This window comes from Notothenia rossii (genome assembly GCF_949606895.1).
Source record: "Notothenia rossii genome assembly, chromosome: 12".
In the NCBI taxonomy this organism is placed as follows: Eukaryota; Metazoa; Chordata; class Actinopteri; order Perciformes; family Nototheniidae; genus Notothenia; species Notothenia rossii.
In genome coordinates, this window is record NC_136911.1 from 3478321 (window position 1) to 3505432 (window position 27112).

A 27112-nucleotide genomic window follows, 5' to 3' on the forward strand; every position below is an offset into this window, starting at 1 on the left:
AGAAATCTGCTGGATTCTCATGGCCTCGTCAGCTGTTTAACGTGTATATAAAGACGGGAACAGAGCGAGACGTGTCACACTTCTCTGTCTGAACAGCGATATTTCAGAATGAGGAAAGCTGCAGTTTTGCTGCTCTGTCTGCTCTGGACCGGGGCTCAGGGTGAGGATGGAGGTAAGCTATCTGATTTAAAGTGAACTCTTTAGTGTGGTAGAAAACAGGTGTCAAACTTTCTAATATGTGATGACGGAAATAAACTGAGGATGAAAACTATATTTTACTCTAAAGATTTTAAACTTGTTCATCTCTAGAGAACAGGATGAGCTCCAGTGAAAAGCAGGTGGTGGAGTTCCAGACACAGAACTCAGGTAAGAAACAGAAACTATTATGAAGAGAAGTATTGAATAAGAATAGAACTGGTATACTGATATACCAGCAAATATCAAACTCTGCTGCATCCTCCTCTTTCTCACAGCCGGTCCTCAGGTGGCGTTCTCAGTCGGTCTCAGTGACGCAGGAGTAGTTGGACCCTTCGGCACTAACTCAATACTGAAGTACACTAAAGTCTTCACCAATATCGGCCAGGCCTACAGCCATACCACAGGTACTGAGCACAAACACACACACACAAACCCCCACACACACACACGCTAACATTACTTTACAGTAGATGTGTGACTGTAAGCTTTCTTAAGAGTGTTCTTAATGAAACCATTACCTTCCCCTCTGATGCAGGTATCTTCACAGCCCCCGTCAAAGGAGCCTACTACTTCAGCTTCAACATGTGGGGAAGCCGCTTTGTATCAGATACCGCTCTTGAATTCGCTCTCAACAACGTGATGAAGATGAGGCTTCAAGATTACAATGATGCCTATGGCTTTGTCTCTGCGTCTAACTCAATGGTTCTTCAGCTGGAGAAGGGAGATGTTGCCAACATCGTTCTGCCCTCCAGCTACAGCGTTTATGATGATTTGTTTAATCGCATGGTTTTCAGTGGATTTCTACTCTTTCCTCTGTGAAGCCCACTCTAAAACACCCACTGCATTAAGTTTCAACATTACATATTAATAAATAAGTGTGTTGACTCAATTTATAAAATTGTTTGTGTTTATTTTTGCTTGGTTACATGAACAAGAGGCATTCATTACCATAACAACGTTTTCTACGGACACTATAAGACAAACACTTTAGCAGTGCTGTTGTTGTCCAAACCCCCTAAACCGAGACCAAGTCAAGACCAAAGAGCCGTCTACAGTCTGTGCCCTGACTACAGAAGTGAGACCCACACTGCATGACACAGATATGAAAAATATATAACATTAAAAACAGAGACACTCCTCAAAATGATCTGTCAATCCACAATCCCAGAAAAACTCAAATGTCTTCATTCACCTGGTTGCTTGCCATATATACTTATCGTATATGTTTGTTTATGAATGTTATATGAGAAATGTAAAGAGGACAACTTGGACGTAATCACTGTTAACTACATATCTTCTTCTCGCTTAGAAGAGTTCGAGAGGCACACCACTGAAGACATGACTCTGCAAACACTCAGCACCGCTATCAGACACGGGTGGCCCGCTAAACGGCGTAATCTTTCACATGCCATTAGACTGTATTTTCCTCTCAGAGACGAACTGATTGTTGCAAATGGAGTCATAATGAAGGGTCACAAAGCAATTATTCCTCTGTCACTACAGAAAGAATACATCAGCATCATGCACAGAGGACATCCTGGTGAAGAAGCTACAAAGTGGAGAGCAAGTGACATAGTTTTATGGCCAACTTTGACAGAACATTCCCACAGAAATACAGTCACGCTCTGTTTGTAACAGCACAAAACCACACCAGCAGAAAGAACCACTCCATCTGCATCCAGTTCCAGACTTGCCGTGGTCAACTGTAGCAACTGACTTCTTTGAGTGGCGCAATCAGCAATACTTTCTGCTAGTGGACTCATATTCTGGCTGGTATGAGATAGACATGCTTCGTGATATCAATGCAGCAACAGTCATTGCAAAGCTGAAAAGACACTTCTCAGTTCATGGAGCACCTCACACCCTCATGTCAGACAATGGGAGGCAGTTTACTAGCCAGCGCTATAAAGACTTTGCTTCACAGTGGGACTTCACTCATATTACCAGCAGCCCTGAGTATCCCCAGTCCAACGGGCTAGCTGAACGGGCTGTGCGCAGTGCTAAGCAGCTCATGGAGAAAGCTCAGAGATGAAACTGATGTTTTCCTTGACCTATTAAACATCAAGAATGTACCATGTGACACAATATCAGGATCTCCTGCACAGAGACTGATGTCGAGACAAACACGTACAACATTCCCAGTCTCGATGAAGCTGCTTGAGCCAGACATGCGTCATCCACAAGAGGTGAAAGCCCAGGCTGTATCAAAAACAGTGCTATGATAAGTCAAGCCGACCACTACAACCTTTGATGGTAAGCTGTACAGAAGGAATCGTAGGCACATTCTGCCTGTAGCTGAGCCTGTCCCGTCACACCCCACTATAAGTGACACTGATCATCAGGACACAGGACTTGAGTTTATAGACTGTAACACACACACGCATGAATCACTGAACAGTGAACAAATGAAGGATGATGTTCACACAGCTAAACTGTTTACAGGACACGCTCAGGCCGGGCTATCAAGCCTAATCCCAACTACAGAGACTGAAGCTTTGTCATGTATGCATAAGCATACCACTCGGAGAACAATGACTCTAAACTGTTAGTTCAAACAGTTATGCTATATTGAGACTTAAAGTTTTGTTTCACAGTGCAAATGTATTCTATTTAAGTAACTTACTTTGTTACTGTAGTAATTACTCAGTGAATTGCTCCACTTATTCTTTGAGATAGCTTTTGTGTTTATCAGTTACTAAATGCACACATAGTTTTATAATGTGTACATTTGCAGCACTTTGTAAGTTCTGTCATACGTGCTCAGTATAACAGTTGTGTTTACTACTGTAGGAAGAGCTAAAGAAAGGGGATGAAGAGTATTCACATTTGGTCTCTGGTGTCCTTCGACAGAGACGGTACCTGAATGTAGGGACCTACAGAGGTTGAACCCGTACCCAGGGGGTTTCCTAGTTATGGTTCTGATAACTGCCATGTGTATGTAGTATGCTCCGTCACTACCAAGGTTATTAAACCAAGTTCCAAGATAAACATGACTTCTTTATGAGAACATCAAACAATGTCCAAGGACGTTTGGATTATTTTGATATGTGTTATCAAAGAAATCTGCTGGATTCTCATGGCCTCGTCAGCTGTTTAACGTGTATATAAAGACGGGAACAGAGCGAGACATGTCACACTTCTCTGTCTCAACAGCGATATTTCAGAATGAGGAAAGCTGCAGTTTTGCTGCTCTGTCTGCTCTGGACCGGGGCTCAGGGTGAGGATGGAGGTAAGCTATCTGATTTAAAGTGAACTCTTTAGTGTGGTAGAAAACAGGTGTCAAACTTTCTAATATGTGATGACGGAAACTGAAATAAACTGAGGATGAAAACTATATTTTACTGTAAAGATTGGATGAGCTCCAGTGAAAAGCAGGTGGTGGAGTTCCAGACACAGAACTCAGGTAAGAAACGCAAACTATCATGAAGAGTCAAAGTATTGAATAAGAATAGAACTGGTATACTGATATACCAGCAAATATCAAACTCTGCTGCATCCTCCTCTTTCTCACAGCCGGTCCTCAGGTGACGTTCTCAGTCGGTCTCAGTGACGCAGGAGTAGTCGGACCCTTCGGCACTAACTCAATACTGAAGTACACTAAAGTCTTCACCAATATCGGCCAGGCCTACAACCCAACTACAGGTACTGAGCACACACACACACACACACGCACATGCTAACATTACTTTACAGTAGATGTGTGACTTTAAGCTTTATTCAGAGTGTTCTTAATGAAACCATTACCTTCTCCTCTGGTACAGGTATCTTCACAGCCCCCGTCAAAGGAGCCTACTACTTCAGCTTCAACATGTGGGGAAGCCGCTTTGTATCAGATACCGCTCTTGAATTCGCTCTCAACAACGTGATGAAGATGAGGCTTCAAGATTACAATGATGCCTATGGCTATGTCTCTGCGGCTAACTCAATGGTTCTTCAGCTGGAGAAGGGAGATGTTGCCAACATCGTTCTGCCCTCCAGCTACAGCGTTTATGATGATTTGTTTAATCGCATGGTTTTCAGTGGATTTCTACTCTTTCCTCTGTGAAGCCCACTCTAAAACACCCACTGCATTAAGTTTCAACATTACATATTAATAAATAAGTGTGTTGACTCAATTTATATAGTTGTTTGTGTTTATTTTTGCTTGGTTACATGAACAAGAGGCATTCATTACCATAACAACGTTTTCTACGGACACTATAAGACAAACACTTTAGCAGTGCTGTTGTTGTCCAAACCCCCTAAACCGAGACCAAGTCAAGACCAAAGAGCCCTCTACAGTCTGTGCCCTGACGACAGAAGTGAGACCCACACTGCATGACACTGATATGAAAAATATATAACATTAAAAACAGAGATACTCCTCAAAATGATCTGTCAATCCACAATCCCAGAAAAACTCAAATGTCTTCATTCACCTGGTTGCTTGCCATATATACTTACCGTATATGTTTGTTTATGAATGTTATATGAGAAATGTAAAGCAGAGTTGACTTTTATGTCCGGGAATCTTCCTTTATTTTACGACCTCTTTGTCAGAGACAGAAACTCATTCAAATGAGGTTGATTCTGAGACCACTCGAATTGTCAGTTTCTCTTAGGAACCTTCCTAACGGATTGAAATGACCCGGAAGTACTTCAGTGGCAGCCGTGATACGAGCCGTTCAAATTCTCTAGAGGAAAGGAAAGGAGGTTTTAAACTTCCTTTATAACCTCTTTTAGCTTAGGAACCACTGGATCTTCCTTTACGAAAGAAAATGAGAAAATGCTGCCCCACAATGCCTTGCAGCCGCAGCATTTAACGTGAGGGGATATTCGGCCGTTCACGGAAACAACCGATTATGACCGAGAAATGATATCATGAAAGTTACGGTGCTTATTAAGCATTTTAAAACGTATGTGGTAGGTTGCCAAAGTGCTTTGTTTTGAACGTTCATCAGTATTATAATCAAAAAGAAAAATACGAACGTTAGTTTTTACTGAAATTATCAAATAAAGTTAACATTTCAGTCTTTACTGAGCTGTGTGGGGTTTGTTCAACTTTTAAAAGATGTTTAATGGTCATATACACAGTGATAGATGTTAAGGACTAACGTTTATAATCGATACATTTGTATTTATTTTAAGATATTTTCATACATTGGGATCATTTGTATTAATGTGGACCGGAGGGAGAGGGTGACGAGCTGTAGTTTCCCATTCATGACGTCCGCTGGCGCATCATAAATACGTTGATAGTGTAAGTGCAGTCGGATTCTCAAAGCACTGCAGTCTCTTCTCCTAAGTCCTTTTGAATTCTCCTATCCACTATCCCTTAACCCCGTGACGTTTCACACAGAGGTCAAGGAATAGACGATAGGAGCTGATTTTTGGACTATTCGACTTCAGCCATGGTCTTCAGGACTTTTTAATAAACTTTAAACTAATTTTATTTTTGGGAAAATGTCACATTCACAAGAACTGGACTGAGTTTTAATGCAGCACTATTACATATTAAAAATAAAAAGGCAATACAAACAAAGTGTGTGTTTGATAAATATTTTACTTGAAATTAAATCTGTTTTATTTCCTTACTTTATTATATTTGTATAACTTTGTATATGTACACCTGATGTCAATATGTTGTGTTTATATAATGTTAGATACCTAGCATTTGGCAACTAACATCCATAGTATTCCCTTAAACTTATATACTCTCAAATGAAGCACATTTTTGCACAAAAAAAGCCCTCAACTATTCTCACATGCTACTTCCATAAAAACTCCACTTAATGTCCCTGAAATGAATGAGATGCACCAAATATCTTTATACTGTAATAACTATAAATTATTTGACAAATTGAATATATTTTTCTTAAGCAACCTGTTTTATTTAAATATTTATGTCTGTTATTGGTTTATTATTTTTGACATTTGAATAAAAACAAGTATAAAAATAGCTCTTAAGTTATTCTATATCTAGTTAGACAAGAATGACTTGCTTGTCAAAATGCTTTTAAAAACAGATATAGACAAATGTGATGCATGAACTAAAATACATGCATGCCTTGACAGGTTGCACGAACATTAAGATGAATGATCTCTTTACTTAAACTAGTGATCCAGGTAACAGTATTTGCAGTAACATGCTGGTCACATACAGTTGTTAATCTTAACATAACAGAAAATACAGACCTTGTAGATCTTGTTTTCTCCATCACTTATTGATCTGGCTCTACCCTGCCAGGCTCCTCGTGGACCAGCACCTCCACCACCATCTCAGTCTGTGGGGCCTGAGTTGTATCATTGATTTCTGTCCATGGCTCACTTTGCTTCTCCAGAACATCTTCTGTCCAAACCCTGATGATACATGCATCATCTGGGCGGGACGGGTAGTTCTGTGTCTTTAAATAAGTCTGGAGCTCTTGGTCTTTTGGGTTTTCTCCGGCTCTTGTTCCTGGCTGTTGTGAATTATCCAATCCCGCAACAACGTCAGAGAAGGGACAGCCTCCCCTTTGGTTTCTCTGCTGCAGAAACGGCATGTCCTCCAGTTCAAGCTCGGACCTGGTGATGCAGAATCAGGCAAAAAAGAAACTTGTCAATTATCATAATTTTGCAATTGGTGATTTTTAAATTGTGTTTAGAAATGTGTGTTACCTGAGCAGGTGAGATGCAGGTAGGGTTTCTTCTTGTGTTCTTACAAATTCCTGGAATAGAATCACACGGCATCAGCGTCACAGAATAAACCATTGTGATAAAGTATGTTTACGTGTGTGTTGCTCTGTATGCATGTGTCCTATTCCTTGAAGTCGGACTCACCTGTGCGTGCATGTTGATCCGCTGTGTGTGTGAGAGGGCAGGACTGTCCTCCCGGTAGCGATGAGCTTTGGAGGGCAGAGTTTGGTGCAGACTGTTGGAGAGGGCGCTCAGTCTGAACAAAAGCTCATCTAATAAGCTTTCAAACTCCTCAAAGTAATACGTCTGCAAAAACAAGAAGGCAAAGTTAAAGTGAACTCGACAGATAGTTATTAAGTGGTGGGATGTATTAGGTTTAAGGATGTATGGTATGAGGCAACAATTGAATTCCCTACAGGGATCAATACAGGTTTATCTTATCGGATATTATTTATTGGAGATATAGTCTTCATTTTAAGAGAGGCCTGCCAGTAGCATTAGATCATAAACCTAACCTCCAATGTTCACACCAAAGGTAATTTGACTATAATACAAACGTTACACATCCTTTATTACAGTCTGTAAAATGGATCTTAGTTTTATTGTTTTTATTGACTCTTTCCCCACCTTTCCCTCCACACGATGTTCAGTCCATGCTTGTCTTCGCTGGCAGGTGACCTCAGAGATCTTCCTCCTGATGTAGCGGGATAATTCTGCCACGGTCAGCACATTCCCCCTGCCTCCAGATCTTTTGGTTCTTCTGACTAATGAGGACATCACGCCTATAGCCTGTAGGGAAGAGGCTGTTAAAACCCAGCAGTGATATAGACTGACACATATCACTGAGTGAGTCGTCTCTCATCCAACACATTGTTTTAAGGTAGAGAAAATATATATTAATATTTTAAATTTTAGATCATTTTTTTTTCTATTTTGAGATGTTTCTTTTTTAAGTTTGTTTATTTTCTACTCAATACTTTGTTTTAACATGCTTGTTTTGTAATGGAAACAAATCCAATTTGCGTTCAATAAAGTATATCTTAACTTATCTTGTGTTTTTGATCTAAATTTGGGATTTTTTTCATCACGGTATATGATGGATAGATAGATAGATTTAAGCAATAGCTCATGAAATAGGGGTTAGGGTTAGGGGGTTGTCGACCCTCCGCTTCGCGTCGGGCCGAACCACGCCCCTTAACTGTGATATAATGACCATATAGCCTACCACGGCCTGAAGTGAGCTATTGATTTTATAAAACGGTTACCAAGTGTGGCAATATGAAAGAAAAATAAACACTAACTTAAATAGTTTTTTATTAGTAAAAAATGATGTTCAAAATAAAATAGTCCCTCCGTTGCCTTCTGCACAAAACATAGAGCGAGGTGGTTGCTATGCAACAACACTAACAGCTAGCGAACATATTAGACAGAGAGCGTTGATCCATTATTTGGCTGTTTATTTACATTAATCTGAATGTTGCCGTTTATTGTGCAGCCACTGAAAAACTGTCCATCATCAGTAGCATGGCTTACGTGGTCACTTGTATAGGTTGAGGTTGTTCGAGGCTGTTGCTTGGCGTGGCGAAAATATTGCTCCACTTTCTCCAGTCCCCGAGATTGGGCTTCCAGTAGCTCTGGAGAGAGCTTTCGCACCTGTGGCCACTAACGGTCATCATTTCTCTGCTTTGTTTCAAGACCCGCATCAGAAAGCTTTTGAATGGTGCTACTTTTCCAGTTGGTCTACCTGCTCTTCACGTAGCTCTGCATGCCGTAGTTTAGGTGCTTTCTGGAGATAGGCACTGCTCAATCCACTCCTCCATAGTAAGACCCCCCCGGAGGTCGAAGTTAACCTTAAATGTTTCCATCTTAAGCTTTGGTAGTTAGTTTCGTAACGGACGTAATGTAACAGTTATAACAGTTGTAGCTTTTTCTAAGACGGGAGGGATGCTGACTTGTGAAAAGTAACTACAATTCGACCCGTGCTCATTATATCACGGCTAAGAACCAATCAGATTGCTTGATTTGACTTAATCGTTTTATAAAGATAGAGATAGATAGATAGATAGATGGATGGATAGATAGATACTGTAGATAGATACTAGATCCCAATTTGGGATATATTTGCGTTGCAGCAGCATAAAAAACACAAGGCAGAGAAATTAAGTCACAAATAAACATATTTGACTTTCTGTCATAAACTATGAAGGGCCGATCAAAGGCTAACCAAATATTAAAGTAGGATGTTTTTAACATGGATTGTACTAGAAATAGCATATTAAACTAAATATTATATACAGAGGAAAAAACTTTTTATGTTATAAAGTATACCACTGCTGTCCAAAGCCCAGAGGACAGAAAGAGGAGTCCACGGTAAAGGAGATCCCTCTCAGAGCGGTGGAGGCCCCTGAGGGCCCGGAGACCCCAGCAGTGACGGAGCAGCGTCCGAAAGGAGCGGGGAAGTGAGCTGAAAGACCAGGAGCTTTGAACGAAGAGGAGGTTCCCCGCGCAGGACAGCGCCACCATCAGGATAACACAGGAAATCTAGGACAGGACATTATTGACCGCTTGCTTTCCTCACAACATTTCATAAAGAAACTGTCAGTCATGATTTCTCATTATGTCTTCAAGTGCTTATGTGAAAATGTTCTCTTCTTTTCTCCGGTCTTGTTTTGCATTTATTATTTGAATTGTTGTTGACAGATTGTTCTGCTCATGTGATCACAAGATGATGGTTTCAAAATATTTATCTCGTACAGAAATATTTAAAATATGTTATTGAAAACTGGGGCCTATATCAGTGTGTGTGTGTGTGTGTGTGTGTGTGTGTGTGTGTGTGTGTGTGTGTGTGTGTGTGTGTGTGTGTGTGTGTGTGTGTGTGTGAGAGAGAGAGAGAGTGTGTGTTTGTGTGTCTGTCTGTGAGAGAGAGAGAGAGAGAGTGTGTGTTTGTGTTTCTGTCTGTCTGTCTGTCTGTCTGTCTGTCTGTCTGTCTGTCTGTCTGTCTGTCTGTGTGTGTGTGTGTGTGTGTGTGTGTGTGTGTAAATGCTGCTGGTATTTCTGCTCTCTGTGTTTACCGTTGGCCAGAGGAGGCTGCAGAGTGAGCGGGTGAGGAGTGAGGAGGAGTTCACTCTCAGCACGGTGACACACTTCATGGTGAGGAGGAAGAGCGTAACGCCACGCAGAGATCGAATACACTGTGAAACAAAACACAACGTAACACTGAGTCAGTAGAATCCTTTAAATCATTAAAAAGCTTCTTGAGCACACTAGTTTATTCCCAACATGTCTTTTATCAAATGTTATTCTTCTTCTTCTAGAAATTACTTTTGCGTGTTTTATTCCATATATAAAAATCTTGTTATTGTTTGATTTTATGTCATTCATTCAGTTAAACATTGGTAAATCTTGGTTCAGTTTTATTTCCACTATGGTCAGCACCTCTCCCACACTGTAGTGCATTCCTCCTCTCTTCCTGTTCCCTTTTTAGCCATGTAGAGCACTTGATAACTTGGATTATAATGCCTTTCAATAATTACTTTCATTTTAATATCTGACACCATGACCTGTTAGGGATTTCTAAACCTTAGAGTTGGGCTTTCATTCAGTATTTACCTTTAAAGTAACGTTGTAATTATGTAAAGTGTGATTATCCCCCCTAAAGATGAGGCTCTTTTTTTTCAAGGGAAGCTTCATTTCAAACTAAAGCACGGGTAGCAGTGAGCTGTTTTCTACGGAGCCCTGGAGGGTTCATAGATAGAAAAATAAATAAAACGAGGCCACGTTTTATTAATTTACGTACACGAATATACTTTCTCGTTCGCACGATATACTTTCTCATGGTAAAACACATCGAACTGCCCGATTATTACGCCATATTATTAGTTTTATGAAGAATATGTCCGTTCGCCAGGGCTTGTGTGTGTGTGTGTGTGTGTGTGTGTGTGTGTGTGTGTGTGTGTGTGTGTGTGTGTGTGTGTGTGTGTGTGTGTGTGTGTGTGTGTATGTGTGTGTGTGTGTGTGTGTGTGCGCATTTGTTTATGATAGTGTCGTTCATTCCGGTGCACTCCGGCTGGACTATAGCACTACATCGAGATTAAGATTAAACACATTTATTTCACTTGGGAATACACATATACACACACACAGAGCGGAGCTGAGCACAAACACACACACATCATGCGCCCCGGTGACAGGACATCTCCTTCATAAAACGAGGGGGAATACTCTGGTAGTTCGATGTGTGTAGAGGTGTGTGTGGTTAAACGTAGCAGCCTCGATCTCTATTCAGCTGTTCTAATGAAGGGAAACACAGTGAAGTAAAAGGCACAGCTCTTTGCAGCTGGTGCTGCTCTTCTCAGATTCTGCTGAGTTACACGTTACTGCCTCCAGTCCCCTGTACGACGGAGCCAGTTCAACAGACCCTGGATATGTTTTAGTTACCCGGCTTAACTAACCATAACAAACGCGATCTCGCTAAGCGGTCCTACGAAGCTGGTTATCAACTCAGTAAATCAGCCAGGGTTTCTCTGTCCGGCTGAGAGCGCGTTCACGTGAAGGCTTAGCAACATTTGACCAATCACAAACATGGAGAAGCATGTTGACAGCGCAGCGTCATACTTCATGAATGAAAAGTAAATAGCAAATCCTGCTTCGGAGTACAGGCCACTGGTACCGCAGAGATTTCATAAAGTGAAGGAGGTTTTCCTTCTATAAAACAGCTGTGGGCAGCAGATACTGAGTCACGGACAGGAATTCATAGATCAAAGCAGACTGGTTTACAGACTCTTCTGTTTTGCGAATCCGGTGCTTAAACAAATAGCTCTAAAGCCCTGGCCAAAATGTCCCTCAATGAAGTCTGAGTTTGAAATATATTTCAAATAGTGTATGCACTGCCATTTCTCCACATAAGCATAACAGTCTGCAATGAAACGGTTGTCTCCTCTGTGCTCCACTTCCTAATTGGCGCACCGGTAACTTTCTCGTTCGCACAAAATACTATCTCGTGTGCACGAAATAGTATTTTGTGCGAACGAGGAAGTATATCGTGCGCACAAGATACTTTTTTTTTCTTCTCCATGAACCTTTAGGGGCTCCGTAGTTTTCTCAACATTAAATATTGTTTTTTCCGTCTCACTTGTTCCCATGTTGCCAGGAGGCTGACATCCACATGCCCTCTGTAGCTGTGTTTGAGCAGCAGCTCCACAACCTCCAGGGCGATAACGGAGCGATAGATGTAACAAATATAGTACACTAAATACACAGTCAGCAAACTGACCTGCAAACAGAGAGAGAGAGAGAGTTATATTTCTACAGCAGTCAAAGCATACACAGGTAGATTATTTTAAAGTAGAAACCATGCTGTGACCTTCCACAGGCATGTTGGTTTAAGAGCTGCAGGTTACTTTACTCTGCAGATAGGTCATTGTGATCTTGTGTGCATTGGTGTGTGGCCAAGTGTGTGTGTGCATGTTTCTGTGTGCTTACTGTATCTTAGAGTTGTGTGCAAGCCAAACATAAATCATATTATGTTGATAGATCTGTTTTATTGTGTTGCACTGTTGGAGGAGCCTGTGACCTAATATTTTTCATAACTTCACTGTAGCTATGTACACATTACAATACAAGCCTTGAATTGAATAGTTATATGTTTGCCTGTGTGTGTTAATGCTTATGTAGTAGACTCACTTCCAGCCAGTTGCAGGGAGTCCTCCAGTATCCCATCAGCCCTTGCTCCCCTACAGCGTACACTTGACGACAGAGTTGCAGCAGAGACAGGACGAGGAAGAGGAGCTGGAGGGGAGGAAGAAGCACATGAGGGAAATAAAAAGCAAGCTTCCATTTGTATTTTGTAGATTCTCTTCAGCTGCAGACTAGTGGTTTCCACAGATTAAAAGCTAATGCAGTATTTTACCTGGCACACCATGACACCATAGTCCCCCACAGCAGGAGAGTGACACCCCCCCACTGACTGGACCCTGGCAGAGGGCAGCAGGCCAGCGGGGGGACTCTGCTCAGTGTGCAGGGTCACACTGGTGAACAGGTTAGGTGCAGGGCTGAACAAGGTGAAGTGGACAGAGACAGTATGTCCGTCCAGCCAGCCGTCTGACTGCAGGAGCTTCAGTTTGGACGCAGCAGCAGACCTGCAGAAATACAGGAAGTCTTTCAGCACATTTGGAAATTCCTCATACACTACAAACACTCAAACTCTTGCCCAGTTTATTCGTCTAATATCTAGTCAGAATATGTCTTTACATCTGATATAACACATAATAACTTCAGAAGTGGCACTGCAGTGAGATATCGGGTCTTGTTTTTAGACAATGCATCATCTTGTTAAGTCAAATAATCCTATTTTGAGTTGTATCTCAGATTAAATTTATTTACATATTTGTTGGAAAATAACCAACATCAGAAAACAGAACACTTTTCATCATTTGCGGCTTATTTTGTAACACAAAATGTCCTGATCCTGGTAAAATACAGTTTAAAATAAGTTCTTCCAGCTAATCACAAGATCTGATTTATTTAAATATCCCTTCTGATTTCAAGAAATGTTACCAAGCAAATTTTCACTTGTTCTATTGGCAGATTGTTGTACTTATTTCAAGTGATAACAACTTGCTTTTGGAGAAGCATGCTTTCCAGTGTCCTCCCCACCATGTGTCTGTTTCTCACTTTGTGTGGCCTAAGCCGACTGAAGCACTCTGACCAAACGTCCCTGGAGGCACCGAGTCTTTGGTTTGTTTGTGAGAGGATGATCTGATCCCAGACCAGAACGAGAGAAGACTCTCTGGTACGAGAGTCACACTGGAGACCTGAGCAGTCAGAACAAAACCATAAATTAAAGGTTAAAATCGATGATGAACAATTAATTAATCTCTTAAAGTAATAATTCAAAACTGTGACACATTTTGCATTACTGGACACATACAGTATGGGTCAATATGTGTGAAACATCGCTCTCTAGGGGGGAGTTGGAGCAAAACCATGGATTCAAATAAAGACACTGTATTTTTTAGTGAGAATATTGTTTGACTAAGTTGGTGAAGGTGCTACTATAGGGTTAGAAGTACAATTATGTTAATTTTCTAGGAGCTGTCATTAAGATGGTCCCTGTCTGTATTAGAATAATAGAAGTGGAGTACTTCTGTACATTAAATGTCTCCTTTGGTTATTTACCTTGCGTTGAAAAGCACTCGACTCCTCCCTCCTCAGGATTGGCTCTCCAATCAAGATGTGTGACTGCTGCAGGACATCAAATTATTAAGCAGAGAAAACGTTGAAATATTGTTTGTTTTTATATTTCATGATACAGGAACTTGTATTTCCTGAAGATGGTTATAGAAGCGTGCATTCATGGCATTGGATGAATTATTCTCACGGTATTTTAGAAACTTCACTGCGATGCCTTTTGTATCTCACCTCAGTGGATGATGAATGATTGTACAGTGAATGAAGGAGATTCTTCTGTGCCCACAGCCACCAGTCCTCATGCTTATGAATGGACATGAATGCATTATCATGGCCCCTGTTTCAAGATAAATAATCATTTTGAATTGTGTCAGAGAGTTAAGGGGATAAAGAGAGGGACAGCATGTTTTAGGATGTCACCTTGTGAACTGTTTTCTGACAGCTTCATTGAGTTGGTAATGGCCAGTGAATGAGCCGCCATAACTTATGCAGAGCATCAGGAGAAGCATGGAGCCACAGACGGACAAATCCCTGGGGTCAAAGAGAAGGAGATATTTTATTATAGAGCTTTGAAGGTCACCTATTATGCAAAATCCACTTGTTCATGTCTCTTCTACATCAACATGTGTCCCCTCTTCTTCATGTCTCTCCTCTTCTTCATGTCTCTTCTACATCAACATGTGTCCCCTCTTCTTCATGTCTCTTCTACATCAACATGTGTCCCCTCTTCTTCATGTCTCTTCTACATCAACATGTGTCCCCTCTTCTCCATGTCTCTTCTACATCAACATGTGTCCCCTCTTCTTCATGTCTCTTCTACATCAACATGTGTCCCCTCTTCCCCATGTCTCTTCTACATCAACATGTGTCCCCTCTTCTGCATGTCTCTTCTACATCAACATGTGTCCCCTCTTCTTCATGTCTCTTCTACATCAACATGTGTCCCCTCTTCTTCATGTCTCTTCTACATCAACATGTGTCCCCTCTTCTTCATGTCTCTTCTACATCAACATGTGTCCCCTCTTCTTCATGTCTCTTCTACATCAACATGTGTCCCCTCTTCTTCATGTCTCTTCTACATCAACATGTGTCCCCTCTGTGGAAAGAGACTCTGAAAGTTTCAGGAACAAAGATTCTCTCTCTTTTTGATCCATTTCTATAAAAACCTGTCTGAAAATGAGCTGATCAGATTTTGGCAACTTTATGATGACGATGTTTTGTCTTGAGTAACCATTAGCCAATCAGTAACCAAGGTAACCCCCCCCCCCCCCTCCTTATCACCTGAATCTCCTCCTAGAGCACCATTGAGTTCTTTGTAACCAAATGTCTCTCAGAGGGGCGTGGGGAGGGGCTCCTTATTTTCATCTAAAGTAACAGACAGAGAATCAGCAATTTGGAAACAGGGCGGAAACAGAGGGGATTATGGGATGCTGCAATGATCTGTTTGGTGTTTCAGCCAATCAGAGACAGGTTCTGGATATATCTGAGACCTATAAGATATTGATGAAAAACAGTATAATAGGCGACCTTTAAATCCCTTAGAAACGGTTGCAAACAAAGACGAACCTGAGAGAGTTCTGGATCAGTGTCTCTCTTCGTTTCTTCCCTCTGGTTTCCCTCAGCTCTGCTGGAGTCGGCGGGCGCACGAGACGGAGAAACCTGACTCGCTGCCGAGCTCCGAGCAGCTGTTAAACACACATCATGACTTTAGATTTAAATAGAGAAAGAATGAATGAAAAGAGAATAAAATAGAGTCGGACTATCACCTGTTCAAGGTAAGAGCCTCTGTGCCGAGGGAAGGCAGCATGGTGGCTCTGCAGGTTCTCACACTCTCTTATACTGGAGGAAGTATGAAAGTCTGATCTATTCCTGAACCAGAAGGAGACCACCACTGCCACTGCAGATATCTGGGGAAATAAAGAAATAACATGTACAGTGCAAAGCTTTAAAGACAGATGATGTTTTTTTCACGGTTCATACTTGTATTTTGGATTTCTACAAAAATGATTTAATGATCACATTGTTTTTGTTTTCTAATATCAGTCTAAATATACCTGTATTCACACTAAAAGCTTAATTTAAATGGCTGTTTCTTTAAGCTCACCTCCTTAAAAGGCACAGTTTGCTCTGATATGTGCCATTTGAATTTAGTTAAGACCAAATTGCTTAAATATGATGAGCTTTTGCAGCGCATGTGAAGGCATCCACCCATCACATTGTGCAGAGAATGAGGATTTTTAAACAACAACATGGTTCAGTAATCTAAACTGAAACAACAAAGGTCATCATCCTTTCACCCTTAACAAATATATACCAGATTCCATTTTCTTCCAAAATAAAAGCCCTAGTCATGTAATCTGCTCATGTCCTTTTCTCTATTTGTTTTCATTGGAAAAGGCTTTATTTATTTACCAGGGCTGGCTGGATGATGAAGATGCAGAACACCAGGGAGAAGAACAGCGAGTGCATCCACAGCAGAACCTTGCTGCTGCTGAACCTGACACATGAGAAATAAGTGTTAGAAAAATCTCACTGGTCTCCGGCTTGAGCTTCAACCTCAGGATCCATGTATCTGTGATCCTCTCCAGAATGGAAGTAGTCATCACATACAGAGCATCAGCTAGTTCCTGAACAGTGTCCTTCACATGCTGATATCCAAGAGAGGGAGTTACACAGTCACAAGATGGAGGAATAGAAAGCAGTATTCAATGTTTACTTCAGATTAGCTCCACGTCAGAAATGAGCATGCTTGTCATATGTCTCTCTCCATAGAGGCTGAATCATCATGTTAATCACATAGCTATCATATGCCTCAAACAGTCCTGATGCTCTTCTAGGTAATCACACATCCTGTCATGTTCACAGCTACAGTTGGGATACCTTTGTTATCATGGTACTCTCAGATTGGAAGAGGACATTCTGTATTTTCCTAACAATAAACATTATGACTGAGACATTTTAAAGAGTCACTATTGATAATAAATCAGTCGGGATTATCCACACCACTTCACAATCCTCCATATGTCTGTTACCTCATCCCCAGCACTGCAGAGAGCACCAGGCAGCAGAGGGACATCAGCAGACACAAAGTCCAGGCCAGGTAGAGGCCCCAGTGAGATCTGAATCCTCCTCCCTTCAGACGGACGTCCTCCTCCAAGCTGCCGTCCGATGAACCCCCATCAACACTTCTCGGTTCCTGTCCTCCATCCCCCGTACCAAACTCTTTTCCCGGAGGTGCTTGATTGGCATTGTCCCCCTCGTTAATGATCAACAAACTGCAAAGTTTTGAGATTTCAGGTTCTTTATCCGTGCTTTTATTTTCCTGAATCGTAGGGGACACTGAAGGCAGATCTGTGCCCTGAAAACACAAGAGTTAGAGTCAGTCAGGGTTCACCATGTTGTGGGAACAAAGATATAAAGTGCTTTTCTTTTTCCTCCGATAGTCTCCATTTCTTTTATCTGTCAGATGATCTTAATAGTGTTCAGGACAACGCATGTATGACCTTTAAAATCATAGTTTGTACAATAAGAGGGATTATTTGTTAGGAAAATCCTACTTCAAGGATTCTCAGAGTTAACGTTTATTACATCCAATACTTTCTTTGTTTTTACTTTTAAAATTACAGTAAAGTATTTTGACATTTTTGTCTGTAAATTAGCTTTTTCACTTGCAGGCGTAGGTTTGTACAGATCAAAAGATAATGTAGTATTTTACTTGGCACAGGAAATGCATATCTTATGGTTTGTATTTTGTATATGTGCATTCTTGCTCATAAGCCTCTCTCCTTGATATGCATTCAAGAAATTCACAGAACAGATGAATGAGATGAGCGTAGTGAGAGGACAGAGAGAGGGTCACCTGGTATTTCGTCCTCCAGGTGTCCTGCGCCCACGGCTGCAGAACGCTCCAGGAGAGATGGGGCTCCGATATACTGCCGCTCACTGAACAATCATCTGAGAGGAGACGAGTCACAATAAAATAAGGAGAAAGAGAAAAGGAGGTGAGGAGACAAGTTAAGATAAGATTTACTTGATTGAATCCCATTGGGACATGTTATCCTCACAGCAGCATGTTAAAACAAGGCATTGCACAGAAAATAGAAACATCTCAAAATAGAAAATAAAACATGTTAACAGTAAAAGATAAAAAATCTGTAGACACGCTAAATGACAACTAACAAAATGTAAAAGTAGGATATCATTCATTTAAATTAAGTTTGAAAGAAGGATATGATTATAGTCTATGTCAAGTCGTTTTAAGACATTTTAATACAGAAATGTCAATTAGACTTCAAATACCAAATCTGACCTTGAAAGAAGTCCTTTCCAGTCGTTCTGCTCTCGGCGTGTTGAACTCTCTTTACCTCTTTCCGTCTGAACAGGAATGATATAACTGCTGCTGCTGGCAACACCACACACACACTCAGAACTCCTGTCCGCACAGAAACAGCTGTTGCTTCTACACAGCCAAACTGGAAGGGCAACTGCAAACAACGGATCAGTGTTCAAATGTTTTGGACACTCTTGGGGCTCTAAATATTAAACTGTATAGGTTGTATTAACCAACCTGATCATCCATTTGTGATATGATCAGTGTGCTGACACATGCATATCCCAGCAGAAGCAGCAGGCACACACACAGTCTCTGAGTGTGTGTGAACGCGTTGGGGCAGGGGCAGCTGTACAAAGATATCCAGATGTGGTAATCGGCTAAATAGTCTGATAGCTTGAGACTCAGCGTCTGCAAGGGGGGAAGATATTAATATTTGTTTTTTGTATCCGAGTGTATGTGTATGAGGACTCTGTACCTTAAAAAAGCCTATTCCACCACGAGTGCATTTTCCCAGAATCCTCTCCACCCGCCCGTCACTTTGGTTCACAGCCAACCAGCACTGAGCCACAAAGAGCCACGCACGTCCCTTCAGCTGCCCTCTGCTCACCTGGGTTATTAAGAAGCAGAAGGAAAACAAACCATATTCAAAAGGAAAGTCCACGCAAATCCCCAACACTTTACCCAGAGAACGACATTTGCATATCAATGACTGATCCTGTGTTACAATTTTATCCCAAAGGCCATAAGACCAGTTTTTCCGCTATTTCTCCGCTATTTCGCCGCTTTGGCCTTGATCTAACAGCATTCATAGTTAAGTAAATGTAACACCCTTTTCACCCCAGTTACACTTTTCATTTGCCCTGTACGATGGGCGCTGTAAGTGATGAAAGTGGGGGATGTTGGCTTATCAGGCGCCCGCAGCTCACAACCAAAGTGCGAGCGTGGTAGCGAGAGAGCGAGCAAGGGAGAGAGAGAGAGAGGGCGCACCTGTACCGGCGCTGTTGTTATTAGAATCTGGTGCTAGCTGCGCTAACGGATATAAGTAGATGTTTCTACAACCAGGGTGGAGGAGAGCTCTCCTGTCAGACTGAGAGGCTCAGTGAGGTTAAGGACTCTCCGAGTGTTTAGATATTTAATTTTAGTCTAAGTTATCTCAGTGGGTCTCAAACAAATATGTGTTTTATTATTATATGTAAACACATATTTCCAAGGCACTCCTTTATAATTATTAGGATAAATAAAAACAGGTTTGAAATCATTCCAATGTATACTATAGGACAGTAAACCAAAAATATCATTTAAAGTTGGAGAGATACAAAAATATGCATGAATTAATTAATGTTAACTAGGTAAAATAAGATATGAATGAACAACAAAAATAAAATAAGTTACATTTATTTGTTATTGGCTATGGTAGGTTATTGGTTATGTTCACATACTTATTGATTATTAAAATGTAAACAGATCTTTTTCATATGGGCGTTTTAGAGTTGTACCCCCTAGATCAGGTCTCTCGTAATTGTGTGCTCAAAGTGCACAAGATTGAAGCATTTTACTTTAAAATGTACAAAAAAAATCTTCCAGGGGGGGGGGGCATACCCCTGGACCCCCCTAGCGGGTGTGACGTCCACCCCCCAATTAAAACATGTTTTTACAATACTGAATAAATTTGAAGCCATTTTGACGTATATTACATATATCAATATGTTTCTGTTTTTGTAGGGTATTTGTATTTTGTAGAGATTTTTCATTTATTCTTTATATATAAAATCTTGCCTAGGGCAGCAATTTGGCTAGAACCGGCCCTGGTACTAGGCCTCAAGAGCCTTTCTTGTGCTGGCAGACACATAGAAACAAATTGGCGTATTTAGCATAAATTGAGTTAATTAAGATGAATGGCATTATGGCATAACAAAAGTAAAACAATTATGTGGCCGATTTGTAGTGGTTTTGGGGGGATTTTCAGGATCAATGATGGCAGTTTTAACCAGAAAGTGGCCATATTTTAACACCGCCGACATGAAGGAGTTCCTGCCGAAGTACTACTAACACATCAGCTGCCCGACGCGCGGGGGGGAAACATACTGGACCATGTTTATTCCCCTTTTCGACATGGATATAAGGCTCTCCCTCGCCCTCCCTTCTGCAAATCAGATTCAGCTCTGCAGGATTGCTTTGCATCTACGGATTGGAGATTGTTTGAGGACAACAACATCAACACACACACGGATACGGTCATCTGCTATATTGGGAAATGCATCGATGACGTAGTACCGAAGGTTTCTGTACCAACATTCCCGAATCAAAAGCCCTGGATAAATGGCGAGGTAAGTGGCAAGCTGAAAGCGCGCACTATCGCGCACTAGTGCTGGGGGGAAACGATTATTTTGAAAACGATTAATGGGGCGATTATTTCATCGATTAGTCGACTAATCTAACGATTATTTTTCTGTTGTTCGATTTATAAAAAACATAATGTATCTCAAATAAATACCAAAAAACATTACTTCATTCATGACAACTGCGCACCAGGCCACCAGCTTACGTGCAGCCCTGGCCTGGACATTGCTTGGCTCCGTTAGTTGACATACATTGATACTATAAGCTGACTAACGTTAGTCTAATGTTATGTTTGACTCGTAAAGGACCACAACATGAGTTAGCTCTCTGTGCAGTTTGTTCGTTCCGGGTTAGTAGCGGCTAGATAGCGGTGTTCTGCAGACGTAAACTAGCTACCATTCCATCCAACATTAAATGCTGACAAACGTTAACTAACACACAGCTGGCGCCGCTAGCTAGGTAGCTAACATTAACTACTAACCAACCAAGCACGAACAAACCGCACGGAGAGCTATAAGATAGTTAGCACTACCGAAGTGCACAGAACTCAAGCTGCACAACACACTAGGGCTGTTCCTATTTATGAATATGCTTTTATTTTGAAGGAGAGGTAGCGCTGTTGACAGGAAGTTGTTGTTGCTATGGAAACAACGGGACGGAGATTAATGGAGAAAAGTAATATCTACATAGAAAGTAAACGATAAAGTTTATGGTTAAGTGTTAGCACCCCTCGAACAAGCTCTTACGTTGATATTGGAGATTTCAATAAATTCAATTTGAAAGAGCTAGGGCGAGATGTTTTTGTTTGGGGGCTTTTTGCAGGGCTTCGTGCGCAATCCTGTGAGGAGGAGGTGGTAGCCGTTTCAGTCTCCATAGTGTTTAAAGTGCGATTGCGAACGGCTTGTTGTTGTTTTGGGTGACCCACGTGTGTGTGGCGATGCGTCGACGAGGAAATATGTCGTCGACGATATTTTGAAGTCGACGCATCGCTACAGCACTTGCGCACAGAGGTGGAGATTTGGAGGAGTTCAGGAAATCTAAATATTATCTCCGGAGAGCAATCAGCAATGCAAAGAGACAGTACAAAGAGAAGGTGGAATCTGACTTCAAAGGCTGTAACACCCGGAACATGTGGGCGGGACTAAGAACAATGAAAGACTACAAAGGATCAGCGGGGGGTGCTGCGGGAGTGTCTGCGTGTGCATCTACTCCTGCATTATTTGCACATTAGTCTATTGTATTTGTATTGTTTTATGCCTTATATCTATTTATGTTGCATTGTTTTTGGAGCCTGGGAATGCCTCCATGAAAAATGAAGAATCCAACAAAAAGGGAAAATTCTTGAACGATTTAAAAAAAACTCTCACAAAACTTGCAGTAAACCAACTCTCATTTATCCAGTCGTATGCTCGTATATATTTCACAAACACGCCTGCAAAAATGTCAGAACTGTTCATGCAGAACGGTCCAAACTACGGCCCGGGGGCCAAATGCGGCCCGAGGACCATTTTGAATCGGCCCTCATCAAATTAAAAAAGTATAAAAAAATATGGCCAACAAATTAAACTTCTGCTTGTCTTGTATTGTACTTAAATACATGTTCAAATATATTACACAGTATTCATGTGTGAATAAGCCCAATTTTCAAATAAATTCAGTTAATTAAAGTTCAATTTTTTTTCTGACAAATCTAAGTTGATAAGAAAAAAGCCCAATAACAAATGTACATAACAAACTTGAAATATACCCTTCATATTTCCTCTTATTAAAAGCAATCTGAAGCTTCTGTTATAGGGAATTAGCTACTAACAAAATAAATGAAACCCTATGGAGAGCTGTTGTGTTTCAAGTATCAAGAATCATTTACCTACATTTGATAGATTTTTACAATTTATAACTGAACCTATGAGACAATATACCTCTCCTCGAGTGAGTGGCCGCAGCCCTTCGTATATTCTTCTGCATGTGGCACTCGGTGAAAAAGCTTTGGACACCCCTGGGGTAAAGGATGTGTGTGGTGATGTCATTCTTTACCTCGGACACGTCCAGGTGTTTGATGTTCCAGCTCGGGGAGGGTCCAGAGTTGTCGTGCCAGATGTGCACCCCCCACACAGGGCCCAGGCTGTTGGCTGCACTGTGGGGTTAGAGACAGACCGCCTTTTTAAATGAGCAAAAACAACTCAAAGCAGCTCAATAATGATGTGAGACTGATGTAAAACGCATCTGTGTATTGACTTTATGTGGAGATTTTGGACTTCACCTGATGATAAAGGTGTCTTGAGAGTTCCTCCTGAACAGAGTGCATCCTGGGACATGGAGTTCTCTTGTTTGTGAGAAACCATCTTCCCCTTTGAGCACCATGTACACCTGTTAAACACATAGAGGTTTCCTTTAAATATCAGATCATTTGGGGTAGCTTAGTTTAATACAAGTCAAGGAAAACAAGGTCTAATCACAAATAAAAGAGCGATATAGAAAAAATGTTGAATTTGAAAACAAATGCACACAAACACACCGAACACACACACACAGAGCGGAGCTGAGCACAAACACACACACATCATGCGCCCCGGTGACAGGACATCTCCTTCATAAAACGAGGGGGAATACTCTGGTAGTTCGATGTGTGTAGATGTGTGTGTGGTTAAACGTAGCAGCCTCGATCTCTATTCAGCTGTTCTAATGAAGGGAAACGCAGTGAAGTAAAAGGCACAGCTCTTTGCAGCTGGTGCTGCTCTTCTCAGATTCTGCTGAGTTACACGTTACTGCCTCCAGTGCCCTGTACGACGGAGCCAGTTCAACAGACCCTGGATATGTTTGAGTTACCCGGCTTAACTAACCATAACAAACGCGATCTCGCTAAGCGGTCCTACGAAGCTGGTTATCAACTCAGTAAATCAGCCAGGGTTTCTCTGTCCGGCTGAGAGCGCGTTCACCTGAACGGTTAGCAACATTTGACCAATCACAAGCGCGCGTCATACTCCATGAATGAAAAGTAAATAGCAAATCCTGCTTTGTAGTAAACGCTTTATTAACTTGTGCGCACATGTTAATAAAGCGTGGCCTCGTTTTATTTATTTTTCTCTCTATGAACCCTCCAGGGCTCCGTAGTTTCCCACAGTCCCGAGGTATAAAAAAAAAAACACACATTAAAATGCAAGAACACTCAATAATTGCAAAAATGTCCATAGCAGCGTAAAAAGTGACTGGTGCTGGATTTGTTGTGTCTGTGTATGTGGGGGGGTGTTAAAGTCCCGGTCCAGTGGGGGCAGGGTGGAGAGGTGAGATAGAGGGGGGAGAAGGGAGGGAGGGGAGAGAGGGTACTACAACACTGCATGCAAGTGTCAATAAACATAGAAGGATGTCAAGTGAACTCTTTTACAGAACAATATTATGCTGAGAAACCAACCATGCATCCATTCAACACCTAAACAGGCACTATTATGTTTTGGGGGGGGGGGGGGTTCCCTCTCCTGTAGTGTGCTATCTAGCTTTCTGTGCATGTCAGCAGTCTGCTAAATTCCCTGTGTTCCTTCCAGAAGGAGTTTCTCTCCCACAAAAAACAACCTTACCTTTGCACTCATACGTGCTGCAGAGCAGAGCGCGGTGTGGATGGTAACAGCGTAGAGGTACGGGTCACACGGGGAGTTGTCGGAGAGGTAGTGGACTCTCCGGTGAGTCTCTGAGGCGACATCAGCTCTGAAACTCAGCAGCAGCGCCGGAACAGAGAGGCTCAAACACAGCAGCAGCACCAGCAGCACCGTCAGGTCTCTGCGCACACTGAGAGGGAGGATGGACTCTTATCTTTACATTCTCATTCAAAAAAACATCTTTTCATCACTGATTCATTTGCAGATTATTTCCTAATTAAAGCAATGAATCGGTTGGTCGATAAAATGTCAGAAAATAGTCAAACAAATCCCAGTTTCTCAAAGTCCAAAGTGATGTATTTAAATGTCTTGTTTTGCCCAAAATATAAATATATTCACTTTTTTTTCATGTTATAAAACAGAAAAGCATCTAAGACATCTATATATCTGAGTCTGAAAACTGGATTTGAAAAGGTTTTTCTTTGTATCAATCAACAAATACACTCAATGCTGCAGCTCTTTTGCAAATGCCTGCTTCTCAGTCAGTCCATGAAGCCAGATCATCTACAAAACTTACATTTTTTACATTTGAAAACTGATCACCAAAACATGATCATGCTCTTGTGCACTGAACCATGTACTCTTTAAGGAACATGAACAAATACAGTTTAACAAAGAGGGATATTTAGTTTTCTCTGGTTAAACACCTGTTCTGAGGAGGGTGGGTTTACCTGAGGAAGGGGTCCAGGAGTGTGGTTTCATGGCTGCTTTGGATCTGCTGCCGCTCCACAGTCAGCGGCCTCAGCTGGTGACAACTGAACAGAAACCACAATAAACAGTTATCTGAAGCATGTGTGTGTTTCCCTCTGAAGACTTGACCCATGATTTAGAATTGATTGAAACTCCAGAATCAACTGAAGAGCCACAAGGACACACAAGTAACAAATACATTTAGGCTCCATCCGCATTACAATCACTTAACATACTACCAAAAGTGAACTGCACACAGCCAGCAAAGCTACAAAACAGCATACAAATGAATTAGGACACAAGTTAACCCACATTTTTATATTATAGTTAATAGCAACCTTGTGCCTCTTCGGGGGGTGCTAACACTTAAACATAAACGTTATCCTTTGCTTTCGCCGCCGTTATATGTAAATATTCATTTTCTCCGTCACGTTGTTTCCATAGCAACAACGAGTTCTTGTCAACAGCACAAACTCGTCTTTAAAATAAAAGCATGTCCATACAAAATAGGAAGCCAAGCTAAATTACACTTAAGACATAAACAACTGCAACAAAACTAACAAAAACAATGCAATATCCTTTCCAGTTTCACAGAACACAAATTGGGTTATTTACAGTGTGTGTGTGTGTGTGTGTGTGTGTGTGTGTGTGTCCTCTTTCTTACCTGCAGGTGACGTCAGGAGAGGCGTCTGTTTGCTTAGTCCTGCAACCGCGGGGTGACCACGCCCCCTGCTGGCCGTCCCAGGACAAACACAGGCTGCTGTCCACCGATAGGCGGTAGCTCACCTGCTCACTCAAGGGGGGGGCACCAGGCCTTTTCCCAAAATCAGCGTCCAGCAGGGCCACGTGACCAACACCTGCAGCTAGAGAGGTTTCTTTTTCAATAACTGCAGCAGGAAATTCTTGAGAGACTTTAGTAAATATGAGATTGTTGGATGGATAGTGTAGGAGTGAATGATGAACTGAATTAGAAGAAATATATATTTTTCTTATCTTATAATTAGTTTTTAGTACTAAGCACTGAATAATAATGTGATTTCTCTCCAATAGGATCAGAACACATTTTCTATGTTGTCAATTTTAGATTTGTTAGAGTAATACAATAATATGGAAAACTACTTCAATGAAATGCATTGACTACATTTGAAGTCAATGCATTTCATTTTCAGACATTTTCCACTTTGTTTAAGGCTTGTTTAAAGTTAGACATTCTGTATAAAAACTGTGGGCAATGTTGAGATTCAACGGATGATTTTTCTTTTTTTACTTAAAGGAATAATTAGTTATTAGGAGGGAGGAGAAGGAGGCGTAAATCTGATGAAAAGTCTCACCACTGAGGTAAGATGAGGGCAGAGTGAAGCGCGTGACGTTGCTCTTCCAGGAGTGAATCCCCTGCAGATGGTGCATGCTGGGAGTCGGCCTCTCAAACATCCTGCCGCAACACAGACTCTTTCATTTAATAAAATAATAACGCTTTATTTGTGTAGCACTTTTCACACACCAGGTGCAGCTCAAAGTGCTTTAACAACATGTGAATTCACTCTTTCATTCTGCACACATGCAGCAGGACAACGTGATGACACAGTTCAAGGAGGCAGAGAGGTAAAAGGTGTGAAAATACAAATATAATAAATAATGATCCCTCTTGGTAAAATGACAAAATGTATAAATACAATAAAATATAAAAAAAATATTTTAATAATACAATTCAAAAAGGGGATGTTGCTAATAAAACTTAAAATAAATAAAAACCTATAAAACCAATAAAAAAAATAAAAAAATAAAACAAATTCAAAAATGGGGTGATGCTAAAAATATTACGTTTTATTTTTATATTGCTCTGACCATCAGATGATAATGATGCTTACCTGAAGAGAAGCATGATGGGAAACGGCTTGCTGGGCGGCGTGAACACCACACTCAGCTGGATGGCCTGCTGCAAGTGCTTCTGGGTAAAGTTGAAGCTGTGGTGGCTGACCCGGCTGCGCAGGAGGACGTACTCGCGCTTAGAGCTCTCCTGCAGGACAGAAGTTATCACAGGGTGAATTAGTTAAAATGG

At 41.3% G+C, this 27112-nt stretch overlaps 3 protein-coding genes across 9 annotated transcripts in view; 2 read left to right on the forward strand and 1 right to left on the reverse strand.

Moving 5' to 3' along the window:
• Positions 1-1087, forward strand: LOC307026655 (complement C1q-like protein 2). The gene is made up of 4 exons (XM_079662210.1): positions 1-172; positions 310-366; positions 474-602; positions 734-1087. Exons 1-4 carry the CDS (start codon positions 109-111, stop codon positions 1015-1017), a joined length of 534 nt encoding a protein of 177 aa, XP_079518336.1. The 5' UTR covers positions 1-108; the 3' UTR covers positions 1018-1087.
• Positions 1088-3354: 2267 nt separating this feature from the next.
• Positions 3355-4313, forward strand: LOC307026753 (complement C1q-like protein 2). The gene is made up of 4 exons (XM_079662379.1): positions 3355-3427; positions 3548-3601; positions 3712-3840; positions 3960-4313. Exons 1-4 carry the CDS (start codon positions 3364-3366, stop codon positions 4241-4243), a joined length of 531 nt encoding a protein of 176 aa, XP_079518505.1. The 5' UTR covers positions 3355-3363; the 3' UTR covers positions 4244-4313.
• Positions 4314-6062: 1749 nt separating this feature from the next.
• Positions 6063-27112, reverse strand: part of LOC307026058 (polycystin-1-like protein 1) — a 43751-nt gene continuing 22701 nt past the window's right edge. For 3 of the 7 annotated variants that reach the window (XM_079661147.1, XM_079661145.1, XM_079661148.1), the window contains 28 exons: positions 26922-27070; positions 26385-26485; positions 25718-25916; positions 25035-25118; positions 24286-24493; positions 22974-23080; positions 22748-22847; positions 18849-18980; positions 18608-18781; positions 18350-18524; positions 17900-17994; positions 17073-17398; positions 16453-16537; positions 15807-15947; positions 15607-15725; positions 14461-14571; positions 14272-14377; positions 14029-14094; positions 13525-13664; positions 12761-12989; positions 12535-12639; positions 11984-12124; positions 9924-10043; positions 9181-9393; positions 7480-7641; positions 6997-7158; positions 6835-6884; positions 6063-6741 (listed from right to left, as the gene is read on the reverse strand). In XM_079661147.1, coding sequence (XP_079517273.1) covers positions 6399-6741; positions 6835-6884; positions 6997-7158; positions 7480-7641; positions 9181-9393; positions 9924-10043; positions 11984-12124; positions 12535-12639; positions 12761-12989; positions 13525-13664; positions 14029-14094; positions 14272-14377; positions 14461-14571; positions 15607-15725; positions 15807-15947; positions 16453-16537; positions 17073-17398; positions 17900-17994; positions 18350-18524; positions 18608-18781; positions 18849-18980; positions 22748-22847; positions 22974-23080; positions 24286-24493; positions 25035-25118; positions 25718-25916; positions 26385-26485; positions 26922-27070 — 4143 coding nt within the window. In that variant the 3' untranslated portion in view covers positions 6063-6398. Of the gene's footprint in view, positions 6742-6834; positions 6885-6996; positions 7159-7479; positions 7642-9180; positions 9394-9923; positions 10044-11983; positions 12125-12534; positions 12640-12760; positions 12990-13471; positions 13665-14028; positions 14095-14271; positions 14378-14460; positions 14572-15606; positions 15726-15806; positions 15948-16452; positions 16538-17072; positions 17399-17899; positions 17995-18349; positions 18525-18607; positions 18782-18848; positions 18981-22747; positions 22848-22973; positions 23081-24285; positions 24494-25034; positions 25119-25717; positions 25917-26384; positions 26486-26921; positions 27071-27112 lie in introns of those variants that run through there. The other 4 variants (XM_079661146.1, XM_079661149.1, XM_079661150.1 and 1 more) reach the window with 4 other exon arrangements.